This window comes from Gallus gallus, chromosome 2 (assembly GCF_016699485.2).
Source record: "Gallus gallus isolate bGalGal1 chromosome 2, bGalGal1.mat.broiler.GRCg7b, whole genome shotgun sequence".
NCBI lineage: Eukaryota > Metazoa > Chordata > Aves > Galliformes > Phasianidae > Gallus > Gallus gallus.
Genome location: NC_052533.1, coordinates 22,982,132 through 23,007,808, shown reverse-complemented (window position 1 = coordinate 23,007,808; position 25,677 = coordinate 22,982,132). Strand labels below are relative to the sequence as shown.

At 40.4% G+C, this 25,677-nt stretch overlaps 1 protein-coding gene across 1 annotated transcript in view; it reads left to right on the top strand.

Moving 5' to 3' along the window:
* CALCR (calcitonin receptor) overlaps window positions 1-25,677 on the top strand; it is a 144,862-nt gene that overhangs the window by 93,792 nt on the left and 25,393 nt on the right. Inside the window, exons 5-8 of the mRNA XM_425985.8 lie at window positions 22-134; window positions 4,432-4,523; window positions 11,299-11,425; window positions 22,259-22,412. Of these exons, the coding sequence (XP_425985.3) occupies window positions 22-134; window positions 4,432-4,523; window positions 11,299-11,425; window positions 22,259-22,412 (486 nt within the window). The remainder of the gene's footprint in view (window positions 1-21; window positions 135-4,431; window positions 4,524-11,298; window positions 11,426-22,258; window positions 22,413-25,677) is intronic.

Here is a 25,677-nt window from a genome sequence, read left to right as displayed (position 1 = left end):
ATTATTGCACTCTACCATCAGAAAGAGCTTCAAAATACTGCGATGAAACTGGAAACTGGTTCCGCCATCCTGAGAGCAACCGAACTTGGTCCAACTACACTCTGTGCAACTCTTTCACCTCTGAAAAATTGAAGGTATGCTACAGTTAAAAAGACAGCCATTGTCTTGGAATGGTTTTTGGCTGGGCACATAAGAAGCTCATCAGAATCTTCTTCATCTTTTAGTTTTATTTGTTGCACGAGAGTTGAATAGCGTTGGCTTCCTAATTTTAACTTATTAAAATTATTTCATGAATTCTTAGATCTGTTAGGTCTAATACGTGTTTGCTACAGGCTGGATGATTTAGTAGCAATTCATCTCATCATCTTCACTGTATTTTTCAAATCCATTTTTTAATTCCTATGTTTTTTTTTTCCTGACTGTCCAATAGTTATAAAAGGATCCTTTAGAATTTCAGTTTTGTTTTTTGTAACCAGAATCTTCCAAGCTGTTGATAACTTCTTAGCAGGGCTGGAAATCCTAAAATAGGTTAAGATTGTTTTCATAATCAAAGAATATCACCCTTTACTCACTCCCTTTGAATAAAAACATTTATGAAGATACCATTATGCCAGAAAATTCTGCAAACCCGAACACATTTATGTTTAATAGTTTAACTGAAGTCAGTGTGACTATTTACACTAATAAATTAAGCATTTGAATCAGTATTTCCAAAATTGAGTTGCTAAGCTGAAAAAGGAGATCAAAGTCAGAAAGCAACAAAAGAGCGGAGAAAGAAATCTGAGAAAAGCTTTTAAAAAGGAATTTAGGTAAGCTCATGAAAATAAACATATTTCTCAAATGTGAACGGAGCTCCAGGAAAATCTGAATACGGATTTGTGACAGAATAATTTGTGACTCTTTGGAATTATGGCAGGGAAAGTCAGAAAATGATTTGATTTGGGGTTTGTCTTGGAGGATCTTTTATATACAGCCAAAAACCCGTATGTGGTTATACTTAGTAATGATCCAGCATAAAGAGCCTTGGAAAAGTCTACTGGACTAGGCAGGAGGTGAATTCTAAAAGTTTTTGCAGCATGAGGAATCATCACAGTAAACTGGGGCTCACCTGTGCAACAAAGAGAGAGTAATAGTAAGAATCTCAGCTCTCAGAGGCATTAAATGCAAGCACCATAAAAATACCATTTTTCCAGATGTTGGCCCATGTAGAGAGGCAAAAAATGTAGTTCTGTTGCCTATTACCCATGCCTTCCAGAAGAAGAATTTTGAATATCATTCAAGCGAAGTGCAGATAGAACACAACGGAAAATTATATGTCCCTTGAGATTGTTCTGAAACAAAAAATAATGGAAAATGCAGAAAGAATCTATCTTTACAGAAATACCAATTTGGATTATGACCTTCAGTCCAAGTCTTGAAAAGCCAGGAGTGTGCTTGGTTTCTGGAGTATTTTCATGTACCTATAGAGAGTCTAATTAACAGAGTAGAAGATATTTCTATTTGAGAATTCTCTTTCCTCAAGAGAAGAACTCTAGAGGGACATGGGAGGAAGAGCATTTAAGTGTTTCTATTTCAAGTATTCTAAACCCACAAAAGTGCATAAAATAAAAATTTGGTGAGTCATTATAAGCCCTGCATATCAGAAGGGCCATCAGAGACTGCCATTTCAAGGAGTGAAGAGGTTAATAAAATAGTTAATTGCTTGTTGAAGCTAATTGGAAGTAATACCTTGCTGTATTTTGGAGATGAATCACTTAAAAAACAAATCACATCTGGTTCTTAAAAGTGCAGTAATAGACCATAAGCTTTATTACCTTAGAGGTCAGTCCTTTCTGATCCATCTTTTTTTGTTATATATGGAAAGCTTTTTTGAACAGTTACTATGGTAAGTCTATATGGAATAATCACAAAAGCTATGCTGAGTCCCAAATATACCTTTGAACTGATTTAGCATTTGTATGCTAAAAGGTAGAGAGTTTGTGTCACCAGAAGTCCTTTGGGATGCACACACACTTGCATGCAGCTACCTGGAATTTTTGCTACTTACAGCTGTTATTTGCTGAGGGTTGTGTACAGGAGAGGCAGACAAATAAAATGTCGATGAAAATTCATCTCTAAATTACATTCAGGCTTTAAAACTGTATCAGTCTAGTATCATACAGCCACCACTCAGTATGCAGTGAAAGAAATGACACATGCACACAGGTAAAAACCTCTCCTGCTTCTCCATATTCAGAAATCTGTTTTCTCTATGCTCTAATCTGCCCTCTCTGGGGTTGCTGGAGCTCTCTCTCTCTCAAAAAAAAAAAAAACTTTTGAAACATTTATGGTCACTAGAATATTGTGGTTGGTCATTGTGGAAGGAAAGCAGGAGATCTGGAATTTTTCCAGTTAATGTGCATGCTGAGTGATACTTGTATCATGTCTACATAGCCAGAATGGTGTAAATGTGACTCTGTTGTAAATACGAAGCAGGCCAGCGCACCTCTTAGGTTAATGAAAGCAGGATCTGACTCTGAAGTCATACAATCTCTGAAGTTCATTCTTCTCTGAAGAATAAACTAGATGGGAAGATGTGCACCTGTGCTAACAATTTGTTTTCTGCATTTTACTCCTATCTCTTTTCAACAGCAATTCTCAATTGGCTTAGAAATGCCAAAAAAAAAATGTGAGTGGCAAAACTCAGGACTACAGAAATCAATTAGAAGCATGCCAAATATTAGCTGAATGTGCCTGAAATGAAAGAGTTGCATGAAATGTGTCTTCTCCCCTTATTTTTCTTTCTTTGCCAAAAGCATACAAAAGATGCAAGGAGGGAATAATAAGGAAACCATGCTGAAAATGCTGCACAGGTACTTATAAGCTTTTCATGGAGGAGGGTGGTCATAAAAAATTCATCTAATCATTGAAAAAAGAAGATTGCAAAATAACAAAAGAAAAATGAATGAAATAGAGGTGAAAATAAACCCAAGAAGAAGAACCTGCTATCTAGTCATTTTTCAGGACAGGCTGATATTATATTAGTGCTTTCAGAAAAAAATGGAACACTGGATCTTGGCATGTCGTTCGCCTCCCACAGTATTCGGACTTCTAGATGGTGCATAAGAGCTTGGCTGAGACCATTGTATGGCATTTAAATACTGCAGCATTCTGATGCCAAGGTGCTGTCCCATGATTTTGCTTCACTGTTGGCACACAAAATATGGATAGGCCTATTATAGATTTTGATGATATTAGTAAAGTGAACTCCTGGTTATCTGTTCATACACACTGTTTTTACAGTGATAACAAGACTAGCTAGTTGCCCAACAGGGAGGTTCACTTTAGTGTCACCACTGGAATTGTCATGGGGTGTCTTGTTGCAACGTGGTTGAAGCTCCTAAATAGTTTTCACCTTGTCTACTGCTTTCATGACTTCTTGGACCTTAGTCATAAGCCACCAATGACTTGTCCTCTCCATTTGGAGAATTCTGGAATTTGCACCCATGTGTCATAGCACAGCCATTCTACCTCCTCAGTTATTTTAGTTGTCTTTTTTTCATCTTCTCCAGCTCTACTGTGTCCTTCTTAAGGTGAGGAGGTCAGAAAGATGTGGGATGCAAGTTTTAAACAGAGACAAAGGGATATTCTACCTCCAGGGCTGTTCCTGTTGTCTCTGATATTTTCTTGACTCTTCAACTAACATTACAGATTGAGCCAGCAGTTCAGAGACCTGGCCATGATTACTCCAAGATCTTGGTCCTGAGTTTGGTTGCCAGTTTGAAGTTTAGCATTATGTAGGCAGGGCTTATATCACTTGTCCCTGCTTTTATCTTTGTTGAAGTTCACATGGTATCTTCTTGTCCTTTATCTTAGTTATGTGAGCTATCTGTTACTGTTCTGTAGAAGAGCTAAGTATGATCTGGAAACTGTCCTCAGGCCATTAATGAATGCACTGAACAAAAAGCCAGCCCCGATAATTGTCCTGAGGTCACCTAACTGACTCATCTCCATCCAAAAGTGACCATTAAGCTTTTACTCCCTGCTGCTTAAATGTCTTTCAGACTATAAAACCTTTCTTCCAATCCTGTTTTCTTCAGTATTTTTTTAGGGTGGAAACTTGTCATGGGCTTTTTGAAAATCCATATGTAGTATGTCTGCTGTGCTTTCTTAGAGTTCAGGAAACTTAGTTATGCAGAGTTTAGGCAGAGATTTTGCCAGTGAGTTCAGTGCAGCAGAAAAAGATCAACTTATGTAAGAAACACTTATCTTGTCTGTAGACCTTGAGTTATGCTGTTTAATGTAATGCTGTTATTAAAGGAATATTGCAAAAGAAGCTCTGAAAGAAAAGAAATACAAAACTGATTGATTTTGTAGATTCTTCCTCAATGAGAAAAAAAATGGGTGCCTGCAAATTGTTCATGTTTGCCTTTTCTTTTTGTTAAATTTCAGATGGCGTTCATACTTTATTATATGGCGATCGTTGGCCATGCTTTGTCTATAACATCCCTGTTGATTTCCTTGGCAATTTTCTTCTATTTCAAGTAAGTGTTTCTTACAAACACTCTCTCTTCTTTCCATGAGGGATCTCATGTTGTAACTAAAGAAAAGCTTGGAAGGGAACATGGTCAGCTCTTCCGAGTGCCTTTTTATATAATACTGATTGGACAAAAAGCATTAGCACAGGGCTTTCTCACCACTGGGACATCTTCCAATGGTGTGCAGCCAAAATTATGATGTTAGATTTTTCAAAAGTGGGTGAAAGTGCCATCCATAGGGAAATAGTGTAACTGGAAATCTGATTAAGGCCCTTCATTTACCAGTTGCCTGTTGTTCCTTGGAGGGCATATCCAGACCATAGAAGTAGCAGTGACTTCACATGGCAGTGATTTGAAGCCTCCCAGCTCCCAAAGAACAGGAATACCCTCATCAGTTGCTGAGGGACTGATCTGTTGACATGTGTAGGTGCTTACAGAACTCATCACTAAGGATGAATCTAACACTAGTGTGAAGCCTGTCATTTTCATTAAAAGGAAAAACAGTAATGTTTTATATCAGAACTTTAAAGGAGACTAAATTGATATTCACTGAAAGTGTTGAAACTACGGTAGGGTAACTCAACTATGCATTTCAGTCTCTTCCTTTAGTGAACCTGTCTGCACACTGTTTATTACAGCACCAAAAGAGCAGTGGGAGCTCTGATTTGCCCTGAGACATTTAGTCACAGTTTCAGTCACTATCAGTAGTGAGGGGGTGTCTGGGAACAACCTTCTGGTTTCACTTCAGGGAACTGCTGATCACTAGAAGACACCAAAGCCAGTAGATTTCTAGCAGATTAAGGGCTCCATTTGTTTCTTTATTTTCAAATCACGTGAAAAGCTGAGGTATCTAGACATATCTAAACCACACTCTAGCCAAAGAGGATTTCTCGGTAGCAGTGTAAACATGATACAGGGAGATTGCTGCAGAGAAAATATTGGAGAATAACTGCTGGACATGGCCCTGAGCTATTGTACCTCCAGAGCTATAGGTATATTGCATAAGGTATATTCTTCTCCAGGCTTTTAAGCAATCTTCTTAAGGTGTGTCAATTTAAGGTAACTGTAAACTGCAAGCCTATGGGACTTCAGAAACTGGGGTTATGATGTCCATTTAGATACTTCAGAAAAAATGACCCAGATGGGTTTGTATTATCTTACTGATTTCAGCAAAGGTGCATCCATTACTTGCAGTCAGAGGGCAAGGCCACTACTTCTTGATCAGAGATAGAGAAGTGCTCACCAGATGCAGAATATATCTGAAAATAGCTGTAAGGTAGTTTAAAAGGACAGTGAAGTTTTCTGGGTTGATTGGGTACAAACTATTTTTTTTTCACAATCTTCTGTGCAGGGATTAAGAAAGAATAATTATGCAATAATGGCAACCTATAGCAATTAAAGGCCATCACTGTTGTTATTATAAAGAGTGTATTTTTTGGAGCTTGCAAGAAAATATTTGAAGCTAAAATTGTGAATATGTCAGAACACAAATAGGCCTGTGTCAGAGTAGCACTGAGCTTTTTTACAAGTCCTTGATGAGCATTCAAAATATGATTTTGCACTTCTTTATGATCGTTCTCATAGAAAGATATGTGATACTCTTTTGTGTAGCCATCAATCTACTTCAGAAGTTCAAAGGCATATATGTAATTCAAAGCATAGAATACTTCCAGACATACTTAGTTACCTTCCCAGCAGACGGACAAAAGAGCATAGCTTTTATAGATAGGTCAGACTTTATTATTTGTTTTTATTTAGTTGACGTTTTTATAAAACTGAAAGCCAAAAAACCCACCCTTCCAATCTGTCAAATTGGTACTCAGATATAACAAATACACCGAATACATTTTTCTTCAGATCTTAGTTATCAAGATAGTAACTGTGAATTATGAGCAGTTTCTAAATTAACACCTTCCCACTCATGCCAGATCATGAATCTATATATGCTTTGTTTTCACAAAGAGCAGGATTCATTCTCCACAGAAACTATTTTTGAAAGCAGTTTTTCACACTGAAATTTCAAAGTCTGAAAGGGGAAGAATTGGCATTTTTTCCTATTCTTTAATCTTGTAGCATTAACGTAAAACGAAAGGTATTTCTGCAATCAGTGGACTTTTTGTCACCAGTAAGTCCAAGTAATCAGAATGAAGTACACCCAGTGCATATTCTGTCATAACCATTTAGTTATAAACCTTTAGTATGACTCTTGTAGTGCTGAGGTTTTATTTGTCTAGACTAAATGGCATTTTTAAAGTATCTTGGAACTGGTAGATTTAATGTGTTGCATCATAACTGAGTAACTTCAGTACAGCATGAAATGCTTTACATGCTGGATTGTAGAATACCATCAACTCCATTAATTGAACTTCTAAGATTTGTGTTTTGGTCGCAAATATAAATATGATTTGTAGAATCCATCATTATGTAGCAAACACAAAATTCCTGCTTAAATGTATATAGTAATTGTAGAAAATTGGGGTCAAAAAGATGCTCTTGCTGAACCTCTCCCTCTAGAGAACAAGGGATGGTTGTCTGACTTCAACAGTCTGCAGTGAAAGTTGCTCCACGAGACCCCAGATACTTGTTCCAGTGCTTAAATCAATTATAGCCTCAAAGTCCCTGTATTATTTAACTCAAATTTTACATGAGGGACCTTAGCCTATTTCTGGTCTCAGCTTTGATTTATATTACCTCTGCAGTCTTTTCTGAAAATGCACTCCTTATGTCTTATGATAGATCCATGTACAAATCTGGGAAATATATCTGTTAAATATAAAATCAGGTCAAATATTATGGGTTAATTATTCCAAACACATACCAGTCAATAAAATCAAGAGAATAGTTGAACCTTTTGCATCATTTTTGCAGAGGACTTAATTCCTCTTTGAGATGGTAAAGAAATGGTATCTCCACATGAAAATGCAGAGAAACAGAAAAAAAAAAAAAAAATCTAAGGCAGGACAGAAGAATGAAGTTATTTTTAATGAGAGTAAAATAAAGCAACCAGTACTGAAGGAAGGTAGTTTCAGAAGAGAGGTTGAGGTACTCTATATCTCAGTTGAGAAGCCATGAGCCAGAGAACAAGGGGACCTGGATATTCTGAATGAATTCAGTCAGAGTCCAAATAATTTTACTGGATGGAGCATAGCAGAAATGTGGTAGGATTGAGTTTTATATTTTGTTTGGATGCATAGACCTATGGATATATTCAGATTGTGTGCTTTCTAGTAAACACTGTCTCAGTTGTGTTATGTAAATCTTCTGCCTGGCTACTTCATCTGCTGCTGATCCCTGAACAAGTCCACCATGGATGAGATTAGGGTGTCCATACAGTCTGGAAAAGAGTATGCTCAGTAATCTGTGAAACCTATAAAACAGGAAATGCAACGATTGGACTTTGCATTAGCTGTAATAGGAATCTATAAGATTATAGGCTCAAAGTAGGTGAATAAAAAATACGGGTTATTAATTCTGATAATTTCCAGAGGATCAGTTTGATGAATGACTGTGATAACATGTTAATGGGATATAGAGACAGCTAGAGGTTGCCTAATGAACTGCTGAATTCCCATCTCTTCTAAGAAACAGAGCACAGAACCACAGCTACAGTAGTGCATTGAGAAAACCGGGACCTGAAATCGTCTAGCCAGGCTCCAGAGTTCTTTGGGAGCAGTTTGGACAGGATTTGGTTAAAAAGTCTACCTAAAATGGTCCAGAAAGGTAATTTCATTCTTCTGGGACCTTGCAGTGAGCAAGGCAGGCTCAGGTTGACTCAGCGTGAGTTCTGAATCACTGACAGCTCAATCCTGACCATTTCCAGGCCAAGCTGAAAGACTCATCTGACATCAGCCTTCCTGACAGCAGTACACCTCACTCTTTTCTCCTCCTCTCCTTATCCTTTCCTTTCAATGACTAATCTGTAACACAAATATTACAGGAAGAAGTAGAAAAAGGGATCAAATCAAAGCACCGAAAGATGAGAGGACAAAGAAGAAACCAAACTAAAATCATAAGGAAGAATAAGGCTGTATGGGAGCAGTCTTCTTGTTACCTTCAGCTGTCTTCTCCCATCTGGATATGGCAGTGATAGATTATTTGACCTTCAATAGAAGGCAAGCTATCAATCAGACAGTCAATCAAATAGTAAGAGATGGTTTCGGAGCTGTACAGTAGCCTTTGACCATAGACATGTCAGTTAATAGCTTGCAGAGGTTTCTGTTTCAGAATGTGAGGAAAAATTCTTCCCATGTATAAGCAGTCCTTCCTGCCAGAGATTATTCTCCTTTGAATTTGAAGTATCTAAATTCATAATTATCTGACATCACAAATGCCAGATACAGTACTTTTGGAAGGGAATATTGTGTCAGTATGGGTGAGCATTTATAAGCAATAGTAATTTATGATAGGAAGCAGAATATTCATAAAGCAGAGTGCCCAACAGTTACAAGCATCTTAACACTATTCCAGTATTTTTACAGTTGCAGACTGAGACCCCATTGTCTTACATGATAAAAAGGAAAAAAGGGACATCTGTCTCCGAATCACTTCCCATTTAATTATTAAAACAAAGATATTTTTGTAAATATAACTGAGGACTACAGTAAGGTTAGGTCTGGGAGAACAACAGATGTTGTGTTGTGAATGTACCTGCCATCATTGTTGGCAAGGCTTTTAAAGGAAGCTGAAGAAGGATAATGTATGGGAGGATCAATTGTAGAAGTTTCTTGGGAGTTTTCTCCAGGGAGAACATGGTATAAAGCATGAAAATAATTTTTTGAAAACCAAACAAGTGTCCAGGAGATGGAAAATAACTGACTGGATGTAAAAATCAGTGTTCTCAATATTCACGATTGAGGAATAGTGACAGATTCACAGAATAGATCTGCAAAGAAAATAGTGCAAAAAATGCCTTGGATATCAATATCATAAATGCAATAGAAAAGTGGAGGTAGGAACTCAAAAATAAGGGTGCCTGTGTGTGAATAGGATGTCCTATCTCTGTTAAAGGAAATATAGGAAGCATAGGAAAAAAGTAAAACAGGACAAATGTGCAAATCATAGGAGATACTGAAAGTCAGAGACACAACTGATAACCGATAGAAGCATAGTCACATAAAGAGAGATGGAGTCTTAGGTCTGGATTATTAGCTTAGTCATGCCTTTTTGCATAATGATTAATAAAGCTGAATAGGGAATGTACAGAAAGTTGAGTGGAGGATGAAGAGCATCTTTCAAAGACAGCTGTAAGGAATGATTAGGGAATCTGGAAAAGAGCCAGAAAGAGAGCTAAGAGAGGTCAAAAATGGGAATAACAATGGTGACTGTCAAAACCAGCAGTGAGAATGAGCTTGGGTTTTGCTAGGAAGAGAATATCACAAACTGCTGATTATAGGTTCATGTGCAGGACAAGATGGGTAGATGGATAAGAACAGTCTGTTTTCCCCAGTATTCTATCCTGCAGTAGGTCAAACTGAAGGTGCACCTGGCCCCATATCTGATACTCAACAGCAGCCAATAGCTAATGCTAAAATAATATAAAATCAGGACTAGTGTAAAGAGATACTCTTCCTTCTAGCCCCAAGGACCTCCATCTCATGGACATCCTGAACCATAGAGGGTGTCTCGGGTAAAGTAGATCAATGATAGTAATGTTAATTGCAGGATGATGTTGGCCATAGCCAGCAAGGCAATTTAAGCTAAAGGAAGAATTCCATCCAGTGGCTCACAGAAAAGGTGTAAGGACAACTTAAAGATGTGTTGCAGGTCACCAAGGAGGCAAAAAAAAAAAAAAAAAAAAGGAAAAGAAATAAAGAAGCAGACAAATAAGTAAGCAGAAAGGAATTCTCTGTTTTTAGAAAAAGTGCATTCTGCATTAACCTCCATGTACAAAGCAGCTTAAAGCCACAGCTCCAGACTGTGAAAGACTTACATGCCTCAGCAAGAGGCAATATTTGCTTGTCTTAGCTGTTCCTTTACCTGCAGGTTTCACCAGCTTTATTTCAGTGATCACTGAGGCCAGACATCACATCATTATCTATCAGCTTCAGAACCACTTTTCTGTAATCAGCTCCGGAAGTGTTCTTTGCTCAGGGGTGGCCAAGGGGGTGGCCTGAGGTTTTTGGTAGGAATTGGAAAGGACAGATGGTTCAGGATGGGAAACTGAAGTCATGATTTAGTTGTGCAAGAATTCTGTAACCTTGGGAAATTCTGCTACCCTCAATAGCAGAAATCCCTTCACCCCCCCATGCTGCTGCTCTGTCTGAGCAGCAAAACAACTTCTTCAGCTGGTGTCAGAGGCATGCAGGATACCAACCCAAATCCCCCTGAAATTTAAGGGGATTCCCACACAATGTTCTCACCACCAATTCCTGAAGCAGCAAATAATATTCATCTGAATATTTGAGAAACTGAGTCTCCAGGGAACAGTTACTTATCAAGCAGTGGTCCTAATTTTTGCTACTTGCATCATGCTCATCTAATAATTCTCAGGGTTCTGCTTCACCACTTAATATCTCGATTACTGTGAAATAAAGAAAAGCATCAAGGGATGAGAATGTAGCTGGATGACTCTTTGCAACATGGCTAAAAAGCATGTGGTACTAAACAGGTGTAAAAACAAAACAAAAAAATTTGTCAGAGGTTACGGCTGCAATGCAAGGCATGTGTTTTCCGATTACGCCTTGCCAAAAGGCATTCTTGAGAAATTATTGCCAGAAAGAGCTTGTTAAAGCAACTTCAGAAGAAAAATAATAATTTACAACTTGTGCTCCATATTTTTCAGGAGTCTCAGCTGTCAAAGGATAACGCTGCATAAGAATTTGTTTTTTTCTTACGTGCTGAACTCCATGTTTACCATTGCCCACCTCATCATCGTTGTGCCTAACCCAGGCCTCGTGAAAAGGGATCCCGTAAGTATCCTTCTTTCTACCTTTACACTCAAATAAAATCACTATGGCTACATCAAAATGAGGCATGCCCATTCACCAGTTAATGATAGCCAGGCACAAAGCATTCAGATTCTCAGAACTGACCTTGCTTGGATCTTTCACCCAGCAGTAAAAAGCTTTGAATTTGGTACAAGAGGGAAAAGCCTCAGACTTGCTCCAGACTGACTGTTTGTACAAATTTGTGTCAGATCCCCACTGCTCTTGTCAGCAACTGTTTGGCATTTCCCAGCAGAGCTCCCAGAGGACAGATGCTTGGGCTGTCCAACTGCCATTTCTCACAAGTATGCATGATAGAGAGGGGCAAGGATGAAGAGGGATATAACTTTTTTCAACCCCCTCCTTTCCTTTCCCCCTGCAAAAATCTGTTCACCGTGTTCTTTCTTAGGAAGTGGTAAGTCAGAGCAATAGCTTCTGCTATTGGTCCAGTCCTATCAGAAAGTGGCATAATCTGAGCCAGCCCTCAGCTGATAAATATGCATGGTAGATCTGTTACCCAGCTCTGACCATGCTCTCTAACAGAGTCATTGCCTTGCGCCTGCAGCCCTGGCTGATGCACAGTTAGCTCAACCCTGGGAATTGCTCAAGTTCTGTCACAACACCAATCAGCTTGTCTTCTAGTAAGGTTGTCCAATTATGGCCCGAACTATTTATCTGCTTCTAATTTTGTGAAAGCAAAAACATTAGCACTTGATATTATCCGTTCACGTGTCTCTCTCAGATGTGCTCCCAGTTAAGTAAGCTAATTAAAGCAGGAAATATATAGACGAAAGAAAAGATCACCAGTCACAGAGACCATATGGAGGTTAAAAAAACAGAAAAGCAAAAGAATAATTAAAACATCACACTTTGTTCCTTCCTTACTGCATAGCATCATATGTGCATACCCTATGGAAGAGAAGCAGTAGAAACGCACTTGATATTTGAAAATGCAAAGCTGGCATATAGTACAGCACCTAAATGAAAGTGAGATCTTTATCTTGGGATTAAGAATGATACTTCCTGACAGCAGAAGTAAATTATCTGAAGTGGCTTAAATTAAAATTTGAGGCCGCAGCAAGGACTCTTGTCCTGCAAAATTTCATTAAAAATCTGTATCCAGTGCCTTGGGGCTAGATCCATCTTTGGAGTGAAATCTTGACCCCAGTGAAGTCAATGACAAAGCTCTCAGAGGCTTCATTAGAGCCACATAGCCACAGGACAGACAGTGGGGCACTGAACATCATCTCAAAAGCCCCCACCTCGGTTACGATGTCAGCGGGCACTATAGAATTGCCATAAGCAGTCACCTCTGGCTCAGAGCTTCACATTTGCAGGCAACTTCCAGGCCACAGGCCCTAGAGAGGGCCTGGGTGGCTGAATGCACTCTGATCCCAAAGAAATCAGCACGTGGAATTTGGCCAAGCCAGTGCCCTTCACTGGTAGGCCCAGATGAGTATAGCTGGGTTAGCAGGCCTGGCCTCACCTCTTCAGCTACATACTGACTTAATTGCTTTGATGAACAAAGGCCATATTTTGCACTTTCTTCTTCCAAACACAATTTGCATGTGTTTGACTCAGTGAACTGCTGTCTGGAATTGAGATACAAATCTGGGGAGAAGAGAAGTTGAGATCTCCTCTTTTTGGTCTGCAGTTAGGTACGGAACGAGAGTACACTCAAAGGAGGTCGCAAGATAATGTGTTCAGACCAATCCAGCGTGTCTACCAACATCACTAGAAAGTGTATTGTGTTTTTGGTGCTGATTAACAGAGCAAATGAAGGCTTTATAGTTTGTATTTTTCTACATCTGCTCCATCTTCTGCTTTATTGAGTCCATTTTAATATGGCTACTTGTGACTTCCTCTATTGTGCTGCATTTATCCACTTTCTTCCTGGGCATCTTCTGAGCTTGACAGTCTTGTGTGTGTGGCTCCTACCTCAAATATATACACAGAAGTACTGAAGAGCGTGGAAGGAATTTTGGAGTCACAGATACCCCGTATTCACGGCCATACTCAGAGGTGAAGTTGAGGGTATTTATTCTGCAAAATAATAAATGTGTTTCCATCCCAGTAGCTCCTGCTTTTTTTTTCTGCCTAAAGTTTCACAGCAGATCGTAAATATGCAATGTCATGGGAAAAGTACTTATGGTGAATACATATTTATGAGGATATCAACAAATCCATATCATTTGCAAAGAAGAAAGAAGATTCTATTAAATAACCAAGAGAAAAGACGGGAGAAGCAGAAGAGGAATTCTATCCCCAACGTCAAGACACCCACATTCTCCCTCAATCTGAATACAATAAGTGTGAGAAAATCTAAAGCATCATTTCCATGAGATATCATAATACATCTTTACTGACATATATTTTGCTGCAGATTTGATTGTTCTACTCATGTAAATTGGTAAGTCAAACCCTTTCACATCCTAATTCTAATTTTTCCCTTTTTTCTTTTTCCTGTCTTCTTGTTATTTAATTCTGTCTCTCAATCTCTTTCTATCAGATTTATCTGGAACTGAAATTATGGAAGAGAAAGATGTGAGCCCAGATGGTCATATAAGAAGCAGTCCTTGAGAGCAGCTCTGCAGAGAAGGACCTGGGGGTCCTGATGGATGACAAACTTAACATGAGCCAGCAGTGTGCTCTTGCAGCTCGGAAAGCAAATGGTATCCTGGGCTCCATCATGAGGGGGGTGGCCAGCAGGGACAGGGAGGTGATTGTCCCTCTCTACTCTGCTCTTGTGAGGCCCCATCTGGAGTACTGTGTCCAGGTATGGAGCCCCCAGTACAAGAAAGACAGAGAGCTGTTGGAGAGGGTCCAGAGAAGGGCCACAAAGATGATCAGGGGGCTGGAGCACCTCCTCTATGAGGACAGGCTGAGGGAGCTGGACTTATTCAGCCTGGAGAAGAGAAGGCTGTGGGGTGACCTCATTGCAGCCTTTCAGTACCTGAAAGGAGCCTACAAACAGGAAGGGAGTAAACTCTTTGAAAGGGTAGATAACAGCAGGACAAGGGGGAATGGTTTTAAGTTGAAAGAGGTAAGATTTAAGTTGGATGTTAGGGGGAAGTTCTTTACCAGGAGAGTGGTGAGGTGCTGGAACGGGCTGCCCAGAGAGGTTGTGGATGCACCGTCTCTGGAGGTGTTCAGGGCCAGGTTGTATGGGGCCCTGGGCAACCTGGTCTAGTAAATGGGGAGGTTGGTGGCCCTGCCCGGCAGCGGGTTGGAGATTCATGATCCTTGAGGTCCCTTCCAACCCAGGCCATTCTGTGATTCTGTGATTCTGTGAAGAAGAAGCAAAAAAATTATTTAGGGCACTTAAACAAAAAGAGCAAGAACACATGCACGAATACTTCTATTGAAAACTGTTGTGTAAGATAATTCTTTGCATCTTGTATCTGAAGTAGCAACTGAATTAATTATACTGTTACTGGAACAGATTTTGTAGAAAGGTGTGTCTTCTTTTTTGAGAACAACCTGCAGAAGAAGAGTTGTCTGTGAACAACACATTATGTTCTCTGTTAAAAAGCCTAGAAATAAAATAAAACTCTTGCTGCCTAATCTTTTAATATAGCCTTGCATCTCAGATCTGTATTTTTTATTTTTTCTTATTTCAAGACTAGTAATTGTAATACCAAATACTGATTGAGATAAAGATACAGCTAATGACTGGAGGCATTACTCTGCTAATGAGAAATTGATAACTGAAACTGAATAATTGATCAGCTCTGTGGGCACCACTGTGTTTGCAGATGAGACCTAAGTCAGTAATGGCTCAGTAATTAGATAGAATTGCTTCTGGAAAAGCTTCAAGAGATCTTACTGTATTTTTATCACTTTGTTGTTCTAGTGGAGAGAATACCTGCTTTCTTTCTCCAGGCAGTTCCTAGCCCCTTCATCTTCCATGTAGCAGTTTTTCCCTTACTTCCGACATTGTGTGGTGTGAAAGGTTCCATTTCAACTGCGGTTTTATGGAGTCCATAGCAAGGAGCAGTCCTCCACTGGAAGCTCCTGGGAGCCTTGTGTTGGCTTAGCTCTTGCTGAGGTAGACAAGGGATATAGAATTCTGAAACCCACTCTTGCCTCCTTTTGTAGATAAACTTTAAAGATTTTGAACTAGTTTGCCACTCTTCCTGCTGGTGCAGCTTGTTCTTCCTCCATCTAACAGGGCCAGCAGCATGTAGTCCCCTCCCATTCTCAAGCATTTCAAATTAGCATTACAGTGAGTAAAGCAAGGTCACAGTAGTAGTAATATTAAAAAAAATTTAGTACTCTCATGCACACTAGAGCACTATAAAAAGTCTCACTTAACTAGCTCAAGTGAAAATCTTGACTGCCCAAGCATATTAGTCTTTCCTCTCTGTTATGGTAGAATAGTGGAAATAAAAAGGAGTTGAGTAGGAAGATAAGTCTGTGAAGTAGTTACTGTGATCTGTGGGGTTACAGCACTGTTGGCTTCCCCTGTTCTCAAAGGAATAAACAGGGTATGAGAGCCAAGAATACAGAAGAGATTCACAGAATTTCAGCGACAGTGTTATCTTCTCACTACTGCACACAATTTTTGTCTCTTGCTATTTTCTGTTCTTTCTGATGTAGGCTGAGAGAGCCTTAGGGTTTTTAAAATATATGTTTTTCAAATGAGAAGATCCATGACTTACACCAGGGAAGATAAATGGCAAAAATACTGGCCTGTGTGGCCTATGGTTGCCAGCAGTCCCCTTGGGAAGCTTCAGGATGGAGCTCCATAGAGGATAAGGGTGCTTTGATCCTTAGTGTTGTTTCCTGTGCTATGCTCAGGGTTGAGCTTCAGGAGGCTTCATTCTTGTCAAATTAAATTGATCATCCATTAAACTATTTCCAGAACTTTCCGGTCCCTCTTAAAGAATCTCTGGAGGTTTTCATCTTAGTACATCTTTTTCTTCATCCTGTTTCCAGGTGGAATACTTACAGGGATCTCTGCAACCAGTGGAAGCGCAAAGAGATGACTGAAAGCTATTCTGAAGTATAATACAAATGCAAAACTCTTCAGAATGATCAAGTCTTCTCCCCACAATGAAATTCAGAGAGATTAATGCAGAACTCTGACAAATTTTCAGGCTGGAATAATATCTGCATTCATTTTAAGACAGAGCTGTCAGTGTCTAAATGGCATGAAACAGAGCAGTAATTCCCATCATTTTTCCCAAGGTCTTTATATTCTTGTTTATATCCTCAAAACTCTCGGAGTAATGGAGAAAACAAAGCACTGTGTAATCCTGGTGGTGTCAGATTCACTAATGTGATGTGCCATGCCATGCCCAGAAGACGAAGTATGGATGATTAAAGGATGTTCACAGCATTCAGAAATTACACTCCTGTGAAGAACATTTGTGGTTTTTATGGAACAACTATATCTGGACTGAAGTCAGCCAGCCACCGCCTCTGAGAAAGATCTGAGCTTCCACAACAAAGTTATTCTGGTTATTTTCTCAGTTGTAAGACACCATCAAATTAACAGCTGGCTTCCAGGGGGAAGGAAAAACAATTTAAGAGCTTAAGTATTTATTTTGGGACAAATTTCCTCATTTTCCTTTCCTTAGGAATAATTCGGAAATTATACATTGCAGTTGCTTTCTCTTCTTTTAAAGCAGTACATCTTAGTAGGTTCAAGTATCTCAAAGCAGCATCTCAAAGGGAGGGACAATAGCTTTCATGTAGCCCAGACTCAAGGTATTTCCATGTCAAAACAACCCAGGCTCCATCATATTCTTCAGATATTACTTCTGAATTGTTTTCCCTACATGTGACCTCTTACTTGGGAGGATGAGTGTTGTTTCCTCCAGAAAGGATCTTGTACTGCAAAATGCACCATGGTCCTGCAGCTGAAGGCCTCAGACCCTGGGGTTTGTTCTTAGGTTTGGGGCCTGCATCTTTTCTGCAAGAAAGGCCAGGAAGACCCTCAGTTTCAGCATGGATGGAGACCAAACTGCAGATTCAAATGTCCCTGTGAAAAGTCTGTCATGCTTCTACATTTTTACACACCTCCACTGTCTGTGGATCCTGCAGGTCCTGCCTTTGTGGCAGTGAGAAGTGAGCACACTCAGAACAGCTGACATCAAAATCAGCAAAATCTCTGCATCTCCAGTCCCATTTAACACCTTTCTTCAGATTACCTGCTTTTGTTTCCTTGGACATCCTTCTTAACTTGCGCTGTGTTTAGCAGCTCCATTAAGCTCATGGGACCGGCTAACATCCAGAAGGGAAATCTTGCTGTTCAATAACTCACCTTGCTGCCACCATCTAACCCAGCAGTCCTCCTGCCTGGTGACAGTGACCACAAGAAGCCATTAGGGCTTTCACAGGAGACTGTTATAGCAAAGCACTTGCTGGCTGTGTGTGCAAGGTGTGTGGATCCACTAGAGACTTGCCCCAGCTAAGGAAACCAATTGAGCACAAGGAGACTGTACCTTGCTCTGCCTTGCTCTCTGCTTACTGCAGTGCTGGGTTCACCTCACGGACCCCACAGGACCCCAGCCCCATCCTGCTGGGTTCCAGGATGCAGCCCCAGGACAGTGACTGCAGCTGGGAGCTTGGGGTGCACGGATGTGGCTGTGTTAATCACTGATGCCTAATGCACAGTGTTAATGCCCGTGATGCCTAATTCCAGACTGTCTGCTTCTCACAGTGTAGGCACGGGTAGGGATGCTGTTAAAAATATCCCTCATTGCTTAATTTCATATTTTGCTTTCTTGTAACACAAAACCTAGGAACCCTCTAAGCGACTGTGTACATTTTGTTCTGTAAATGGTTTAAAAGTATATTAAAACATTAATCTTAGCCTGAGTCCCTGTGTGCCAGCTTTCTGACTGGAACACAGTTTAATGGATGACTCATGGTAGATGTATTGTACAGTGGTATGACGTTCTGATAGTCCGTGATTTACAGCTACAATGCTTAGCACTGTCCTGCTTTGGAAAGTCCTTTTATTGCTTATTTGTGTAACATATGGATACTGGGAATTTAATTATATTTTCATAGAAAAGCATTCTAATAACCAGAAAAGAAATGCAGAAGGCAGGTCAATAACCAAACTTCAAGTTACTTAAACATGCTAAGAATGTCTGAGAATGCATTTTATTGTCTTCAAACTGAGTTGGAATAAATCCTGTCTGGTCTCTGTGGAGAGCAGCACAATCTCTCCTCAAGAAGAGCTGCATGCACAATGGGGTTCTGCAGACGTGAAGAGAGCCCATGCTGACTGATCTTCAGTGAGGGCAAACATGCTTATTTCCCTTTAAACACAGAAATGTACAGCTATAGTGGTGGCCCATGTAGCTGGCTTGGCTGAAAACTAATAACCTTCTTTGGCCTATTCTTAGCAATTTATTTCTTGCAAATGTCAGCCTGGGGCACTTCAGTGGATGGAGAACAATTGAGGAGAGGCTTCACTGAGCACATTGCCAGGCATCCTGCCCATGTGGTGATGGACCAGGCGTTGTGGAGCTGGCAAGGCTGGCTGCGAAACCCAGGGCTCCCAACTCACAGCCTGTGGCCCTTCAACCAGGGAAGCATCACGGGAACATGGACACAGGGATCTGGGTGGGTTGCCTTCCCTATGCTAAAACTTGGACTTCTTCTGACTGAATTACTAGGAAGACCTGCTCAAAATCAATTAGAAGTGGGTGTTATGTTTTGTTATTACTGATGAAGGCAGTATTCTGTTTTTTATTTAATTCTGCATTAATTATTGCTGATGCTTTCTCTCCGTCAGCCAATAAGGGAGAGTTCAGCAGGGAAATGGCACGTAAGGACCTTGAGTACTGTGTGCAGTTTTGGGCACCACAATAAAAGACGGACAGTATAAAAAGGAACAGCAGGGAGGGTCAGGCTGAGCATTAGGAAAAGGTTCTGCACCAACGGGTGGTCAGGCACTGGAACAGGCTTTCCAGGGCAGTGGTCATGGCCCCAGGCTGCCACAGTTCAAGAAGCATTTGGACAGTGCTCTCAGTCATATGCTCTGGTTTTTGGGTGGTCCTGTGTGGAGCCAGGAGTTGGACTCAGTGATTCTAACGGATCCCTTCCAACTCGGGTTATTGCATGAGTCTATGATCCTGTGACCTGTGAGGAGGGGCTGTGCCCTAGCCAAGGAGAGCAGCATGCCAGTGGCATGGCCATGCAATTGCACGATCCTTCATAGGCAGGTGGAATTTTGGGACCCTCCTGATAGGCCCGGAATGTTAGCAGTATTTATAATGCACCAATAAATCCTGAAAAAAATCACAAACACCAGTTCTAGCTCCTCCTTCTGAAAGGAGAATGATTTTTTACTTTCTTCTCCACCAAGTGGTTCCAGCATCCTTTTGAAACTTTTCATTTCATACGGCAGCTGAGGTGTTCACATGAGTTACAGAACTCTTTGCAAAATTCGCCAGATAGGAAAAATTTGCCTGACCATGTTCTATTATTTGACCCCTTTTTCCCCTGCAGCTTAAGTGAACACCCACAGACCAAGAGCTGATGACATTTTACACTCCATCATGAGTCCCAGTGGTAGTAGCAGCAGTATTGGTGCTGTGATAATCCCTTGAATCCTAGATTTGACCATGCTGCATATTGTGTGAGATACAATGACAGAAAGAGCTCGCATCAAAATGTATTTAACTTCAACTGAAGACAAAACACCTGACCATTTGTTTTTTTTTAACTCTCCAAGTTATCAAGCATGGAAGTGATCAAAGATTTGCTCCTGTATTATCTTGCAATTTCATTTTACTTGTTTCTGTGACAATAAGCACTTCACAAAACCTCAGAGTCCCGCAGTTTTCCCAGCTAAGGCTGATGTACACTGAGATCTGTGGCTACATTTGCCATGTTTTATTCACACCACACATGAATCCAGTTCTCATCAGCAACGGGTTGCTCTGATCTAAGAAAAACACTCACTTTTCATGGGAGGAAAATATTTCCATGGCAGCACTCAGCCACAGCTGAAGCCTGCTGCATTTCTTAGCTCATCCAAAGCAAAGATTGATTTTCACTGTAGTTTGATTGATAGGAATTCAGCATAATTCATTGCAGTGCATTGTTGTGCTTAAACTGTTCACGGTAACTTTTTCAGATTAGTTCTCAAATTAATGTGATGTGCATCCAAGTACTAATCACACACATCCTTCATGTCTTGCCAATGGCAGTCTGTAACTTACTGCATAGCAAGTGATTACATTACTCAAAAGAGTCATGAGCTGTCTGCATAGCCATTACTCTAAGACATAGGTGCTTAATTTTACTTTTAAAGCCACGACTGACAGTTCATGTGGGGGGCACAGGAAAGAAGGAAATGCTGAGGAAATGAAGCAAATTAAGTTTAGATGTATTGTTCTTCAGGAAACAAAGATAGTTCGTCTTCAGGCAGTGTGCTTTCTGTATGTCAAGTATTGAGCTACAGATAGAAGTTGCAGCAAGGGCTGGCTTTGCTCATGTAGTTAGTTACTCCCTCACTCAGAAAGTTCACTGAAAACAGCAAATCCTTCTTTTTTTCCTTTTTCTTTTTCTTTTTTCCTCAGCATACTTTGTAGGAACTGTTCAGACAGTGTGGAAAAACTGTGACTGCTTTGCTCTGTGTGGAGAGCAGAAGAAATGAAATGACAAAACAACAACAACAACAAAAAAAAGCAGTCCTTCAAGTTAATCCTGTCTGAATTCTTTAAACTGCACTGTCAATGATCTTCTATATTCAGAGCAACAAGCCTCATTGTAAATACTGAAACAGAGCTAAATGCCCATGTTCTGTGAATTGCTTTGGGAACGCTGTTCAGCAACAGAATGACTATGGAACCTGCTTTTCTGTCCCAGAGGAGCACTGTGAGTCCTCCAGACAGACATGGGGCACACAGTCCTCTGCTGAATGGTTGAAATGTCACGCTAAAGAGCCAAGTCAGTCCTAGCAAAAACGTTGCCTCTAGTCCAGGTAATTTAGCTTGGAAGCCATCTGGAGAAGTGAAGGGGAAGGAATATTTCCTTGTGGCCAAGGTGACAAGTGGCATTTTGCCATCACTGAGGGCACCTCAGATGTCCATGTAGCTACTGGTGTTCCCTGAAGAGATCCCTGCATCACCCACCTGCTTCATAGACCTCCTGGGCACTGGGACGTGGTAGAAGCGGACGGACATCAGAGCCTCTCAAAGGAGGAGTGGTCTCTTCCCACACCAGCTGATGAATGGACACAACGTGTTTCTCTCCGCCATCATCTCCACCAAGCAGCTTGAAGTCTCACTTTATCATCTGAGCCACAGGCAAGAAGCAGCGTCCAGCTTCACAGCCTCACCCACCTCCATGTCATTTCATCTCCACTACCTGCAGCACTTGTCGTTCTCAAAGGAGGGAGTTCAGAGCTGGGTGCTGCTGATAGAGGGAGTGACTGACTGACTCACAGGAGAGCTAAGCAAATCTTTGAAAATTCTGAGTAAAGTGAAAGAAATCACCAAACTGGAGCTCTAAGTTATGTCTTTCTCACAGCCTTCTTAAAGAACAGGTTGCTTGTTCTAAAAGACAAGTGCAAATGTGGAACTAAGGACTTTTGAAGGGGATTTTTTTGCATTGTACTTTCTGGAGTGCTGTTATAATACAGTTTTTTACTCTTTTGTGGAGGTTTTTTGCTTTATTCATCTCATTTACAAAGTTTAAAATCCCTGTCACTGATATGTGCCAAAGAAACCCAGCAAGAGCTGGGCAACTGTTTCACTTTGCTTTCTTATAGCATAGCATTATAATTTGCCTTTCCCTGCTTAGATGTAGAATGCTGGTCAGGTGTGTGACGTTATCTCATTTGCCTGGCAGGTAAGCTGCAAAGTGCTGCAGTTCTTCCACCAGTACATGCTGGGCTGCAACTACTTCTGGATGCTGTGTGAAGGCATTTACCTGCACACGCTGATTGTGGTGGCTGTCTTTGCGGAGGAGCAGCGCTTGCACTGGTACTACCTCTTGGGCTGGGGTATGTATGGAGTGCTTTTTAGCAAGTTGGTGAATGCTTCAGATGTTTGCATTGTATTCACGCTGCTAAGTCATAGCCTAGGACTGAGTTCTTGGGTGCTAAGTTTGAGTGCATTTGTTTGTATGAGTCTACAGAGTCACAAAAATATCAACAGCTGTCAGTATCTGTTACTTGCTGCACCCTGGGATTTGCTGAAAGAAATGTTCAAGCTTTGTTAAGCAAAGCTTTGAGAGTGAAATAGATTTTTATCCAAGTGCATCTCTCATTTGAACAGAATGTGTTTTGTTTCGTCACTTTGCATGCAAAAATATTAATCTGTGACAGTACCCATAAAAGTGTATTTATTCTGGAATGAGAAGGAGGAAAATCAATATCTGCGTCTCCCAGTTTGTAAAAACGCAGCACATAAAATGAAGAACCAGAGCTTTTCTGAAACCGAATCCAATATCGGATATACTTTGGCAGATGTTACTTTAAGAGAAGATACCATTCTACCCACAGAAGTGTAGATAATGTCTCTGTTCTTATTTTATCTAACAGCAGTGATCTCTAAGGCATTTCAGGTGTCAATTAGCAAATTTCAGTGATATACTATGGGAGAGGTTACAAACACTATGCAAAGTCTCTTTAGTAGCATGTGTATTAACCAAGAAATCATGACTAAGACTGGTCCTTCAGCTCCAAATATGCAGATCTCTTCTGTTTTCACTGAGGGAGTTGTTGCCATTTAATTATGAGCAACAACAGGTATTTATTCTTTGTACTGCCCGGTCCAATGAAAGGCCACATAAATGCAACCAATATATTGGAGTGAAGTACCGTTTCTTTCACATTTAAATCTCTATTGTAAATCCAGTCTGCATCAGTGTGGACAGCAAATCATTAGCAATAGCTTTTTTCCAGCATGGGAGCTGTGAATTTCTGGCCTCGTTCCAATTTCTGGTGAGCCAGGCCTTGTATTTCAAAACCCACTGGTGCACTAAGCAGTAAATGGCAGAACTTTGTTCATCATCTCCCTGCATTATGGTTTGCTTGCACCATTTCTTGCAATCCCAGACTGAAGCATAAAGAATGTACTTTCTATTTTTCATCCTTTTTGCAAATGTAACGCCTGATCCACATCATTTCATTTTTCATTATTTCATTTACAGTAAGAAAATGAAAAACAGCTCTCCTGCTTTAACAGAGGAAGGATGGGAATTGGTTAGATGGGAGGAAAATGAGCCTGAATGTTCTGAAAAACTTTAAAACCCTGATTCCAACTGCTAGTTGGGCATCCAGCAGCAGATGCTAAGGGGATTATAACAGCAAAGCAGAAAGTTGTTTTGTTGGTTGTTTTGTTGTTATTGTTTTGTTCTGGGGGAGCTGTTTGTTTTCAAGTAGCTGAGCCATGGAGCAAGTAGCTGTGCTATCGCAGTTTCCATAGTTCAGAATATTTGAATGTACGAAGTTTGGTAGCACTCTGCTTTTGAAAATGGAACCCCTATCTGAAGAGTAATTTTATACCCTTCTGAACAGGTAGAAAGTTTGCTGTCTTCATGTCTTGTGGCATAAGACTTCCTGAACTACTGTCATTCTGTATCACATTATGCAGGAGGAAAGTGGACATTAACATATTTTTCTAAGTGATGTTCACTGTAGGTAATGCATCTTGTGCAACTGGGACAGCTGGCTTGGGGTGAAAGCTTATGAGCTAGCTGAAATACGGTTGAGGGCATCACTGGCATCTTGATGGGTAATTCAGTGAAGATAACTGAAAGGATGCTCATCAGTATCTGCAGCATTGTCCCAGAACTAAGCAGTGTCTGTAGGAATGGTGTGATGATACACTGAGAGAGAAAAGGTTAATAGAAAGCAACACAACTCTGACTGTGAAGTCTGCATTCTTATTAATGAAACTAAATGGATACTACCACACAAAGTAGTCATTTGCACCTTCTAACTGAAGTAAAAGTCATTAGATCCTAATGCTAATAATTAGGACTACCTGGCCACCCTTAAAGTTTGCATAAATAGGATAATTCCGCTGCTTCCAAAATCAGCACTCACACAGTCTGACTTTAAATGTCCAGCTATGTTAATCAATGAAGAGAAATACTTTTCCCCAAAGGGCAATGCAGAGCAACAACAGCAGGTCATGCTCTGAATTGTAATTCATAAGATCAGGGTAAATGTTCAACATAAGATGAATATACTCATTATTCCTTGTTAAAACTAGTCCCTATGCAAGGCAATCTAGATCTAAAAGTTATTTTATTTGGAAAAACCTTTATTGATGTTTATAAAATAACTTAGTTTAAAAGAATAAAACTCTGAGCAAATACAAAAATGCTTCCACAAAAGGTTGCAGATGATTGAACAGAATCTGACACAGATGGATGTATTTCAAGTGGGATGCCCTCATGTGACACCTTCTCTGGCATCTGCTGCTGAGTGTCCTTTTTCATTTGCTGTTGTTTCAGCGGGTTAGAAAATCACCCTTTATGCAGGGCAAGAAAACAGCATCAGGTGGGTGCATCCAACTGCATTCTGCTCCATCAGGCTGCTTCATTCACATAAAATTGAAAAGGGAATCATTTGTTTGGGCAGTGCTGAAGCAGATTGTCTTCTGAATCCACCTGGAAATACAATTAAGCATAATTGCTAGTTTTTTTCAGAGAGAACCTGGCATGACCTTTGGGGGTATAGCATACCTCCTCTTGGGATGGCTGGAGTGGGACCTTTTCTGAGTCGCTCAGCACTTGTAACACATATGTGGGACCTCTGGAGTGATACAGTGAGGTCATGAGGACCCGACAGGCCTTCTTGGTGCTCCCCTTCTCACTGCTTCTAGCCCTTTCCAAGGCAAGAGCAACATCTAGCTGCATGGACCAGCCTGCGGCTGGAAATCTGAGCCATAGATGGTCAAGAGTTTCTTACCTTATTAATGAAAACTTTCCGTTGTGTTCTTCAGATTTGCATGAGAATTTGTTGAGCCAAATATTTTAGGCTAATGCATTTAGCAGAAGAAAAAGGTCCCGAGGCATCATGTGGAGCAATCTACTTGCAATGCTCTTTGCTGTTAAAGAGCAGTCCCTTAAAAATGCATTTCAGTTTCCGCTGTCTGTCAACAAAACTGGATCAAACTTGCTCCATTTCCAAAACAAAAGGACTTTCTGAAGCTGTCAGTCCTATAAGGTCACCCTGAGAATGGAACCTCCTTTCTTCCTGTTCAGAGATTTTTATTTCTCTATAAAGGTGTCCTGCAGCAAGAAGCCAAGTAATC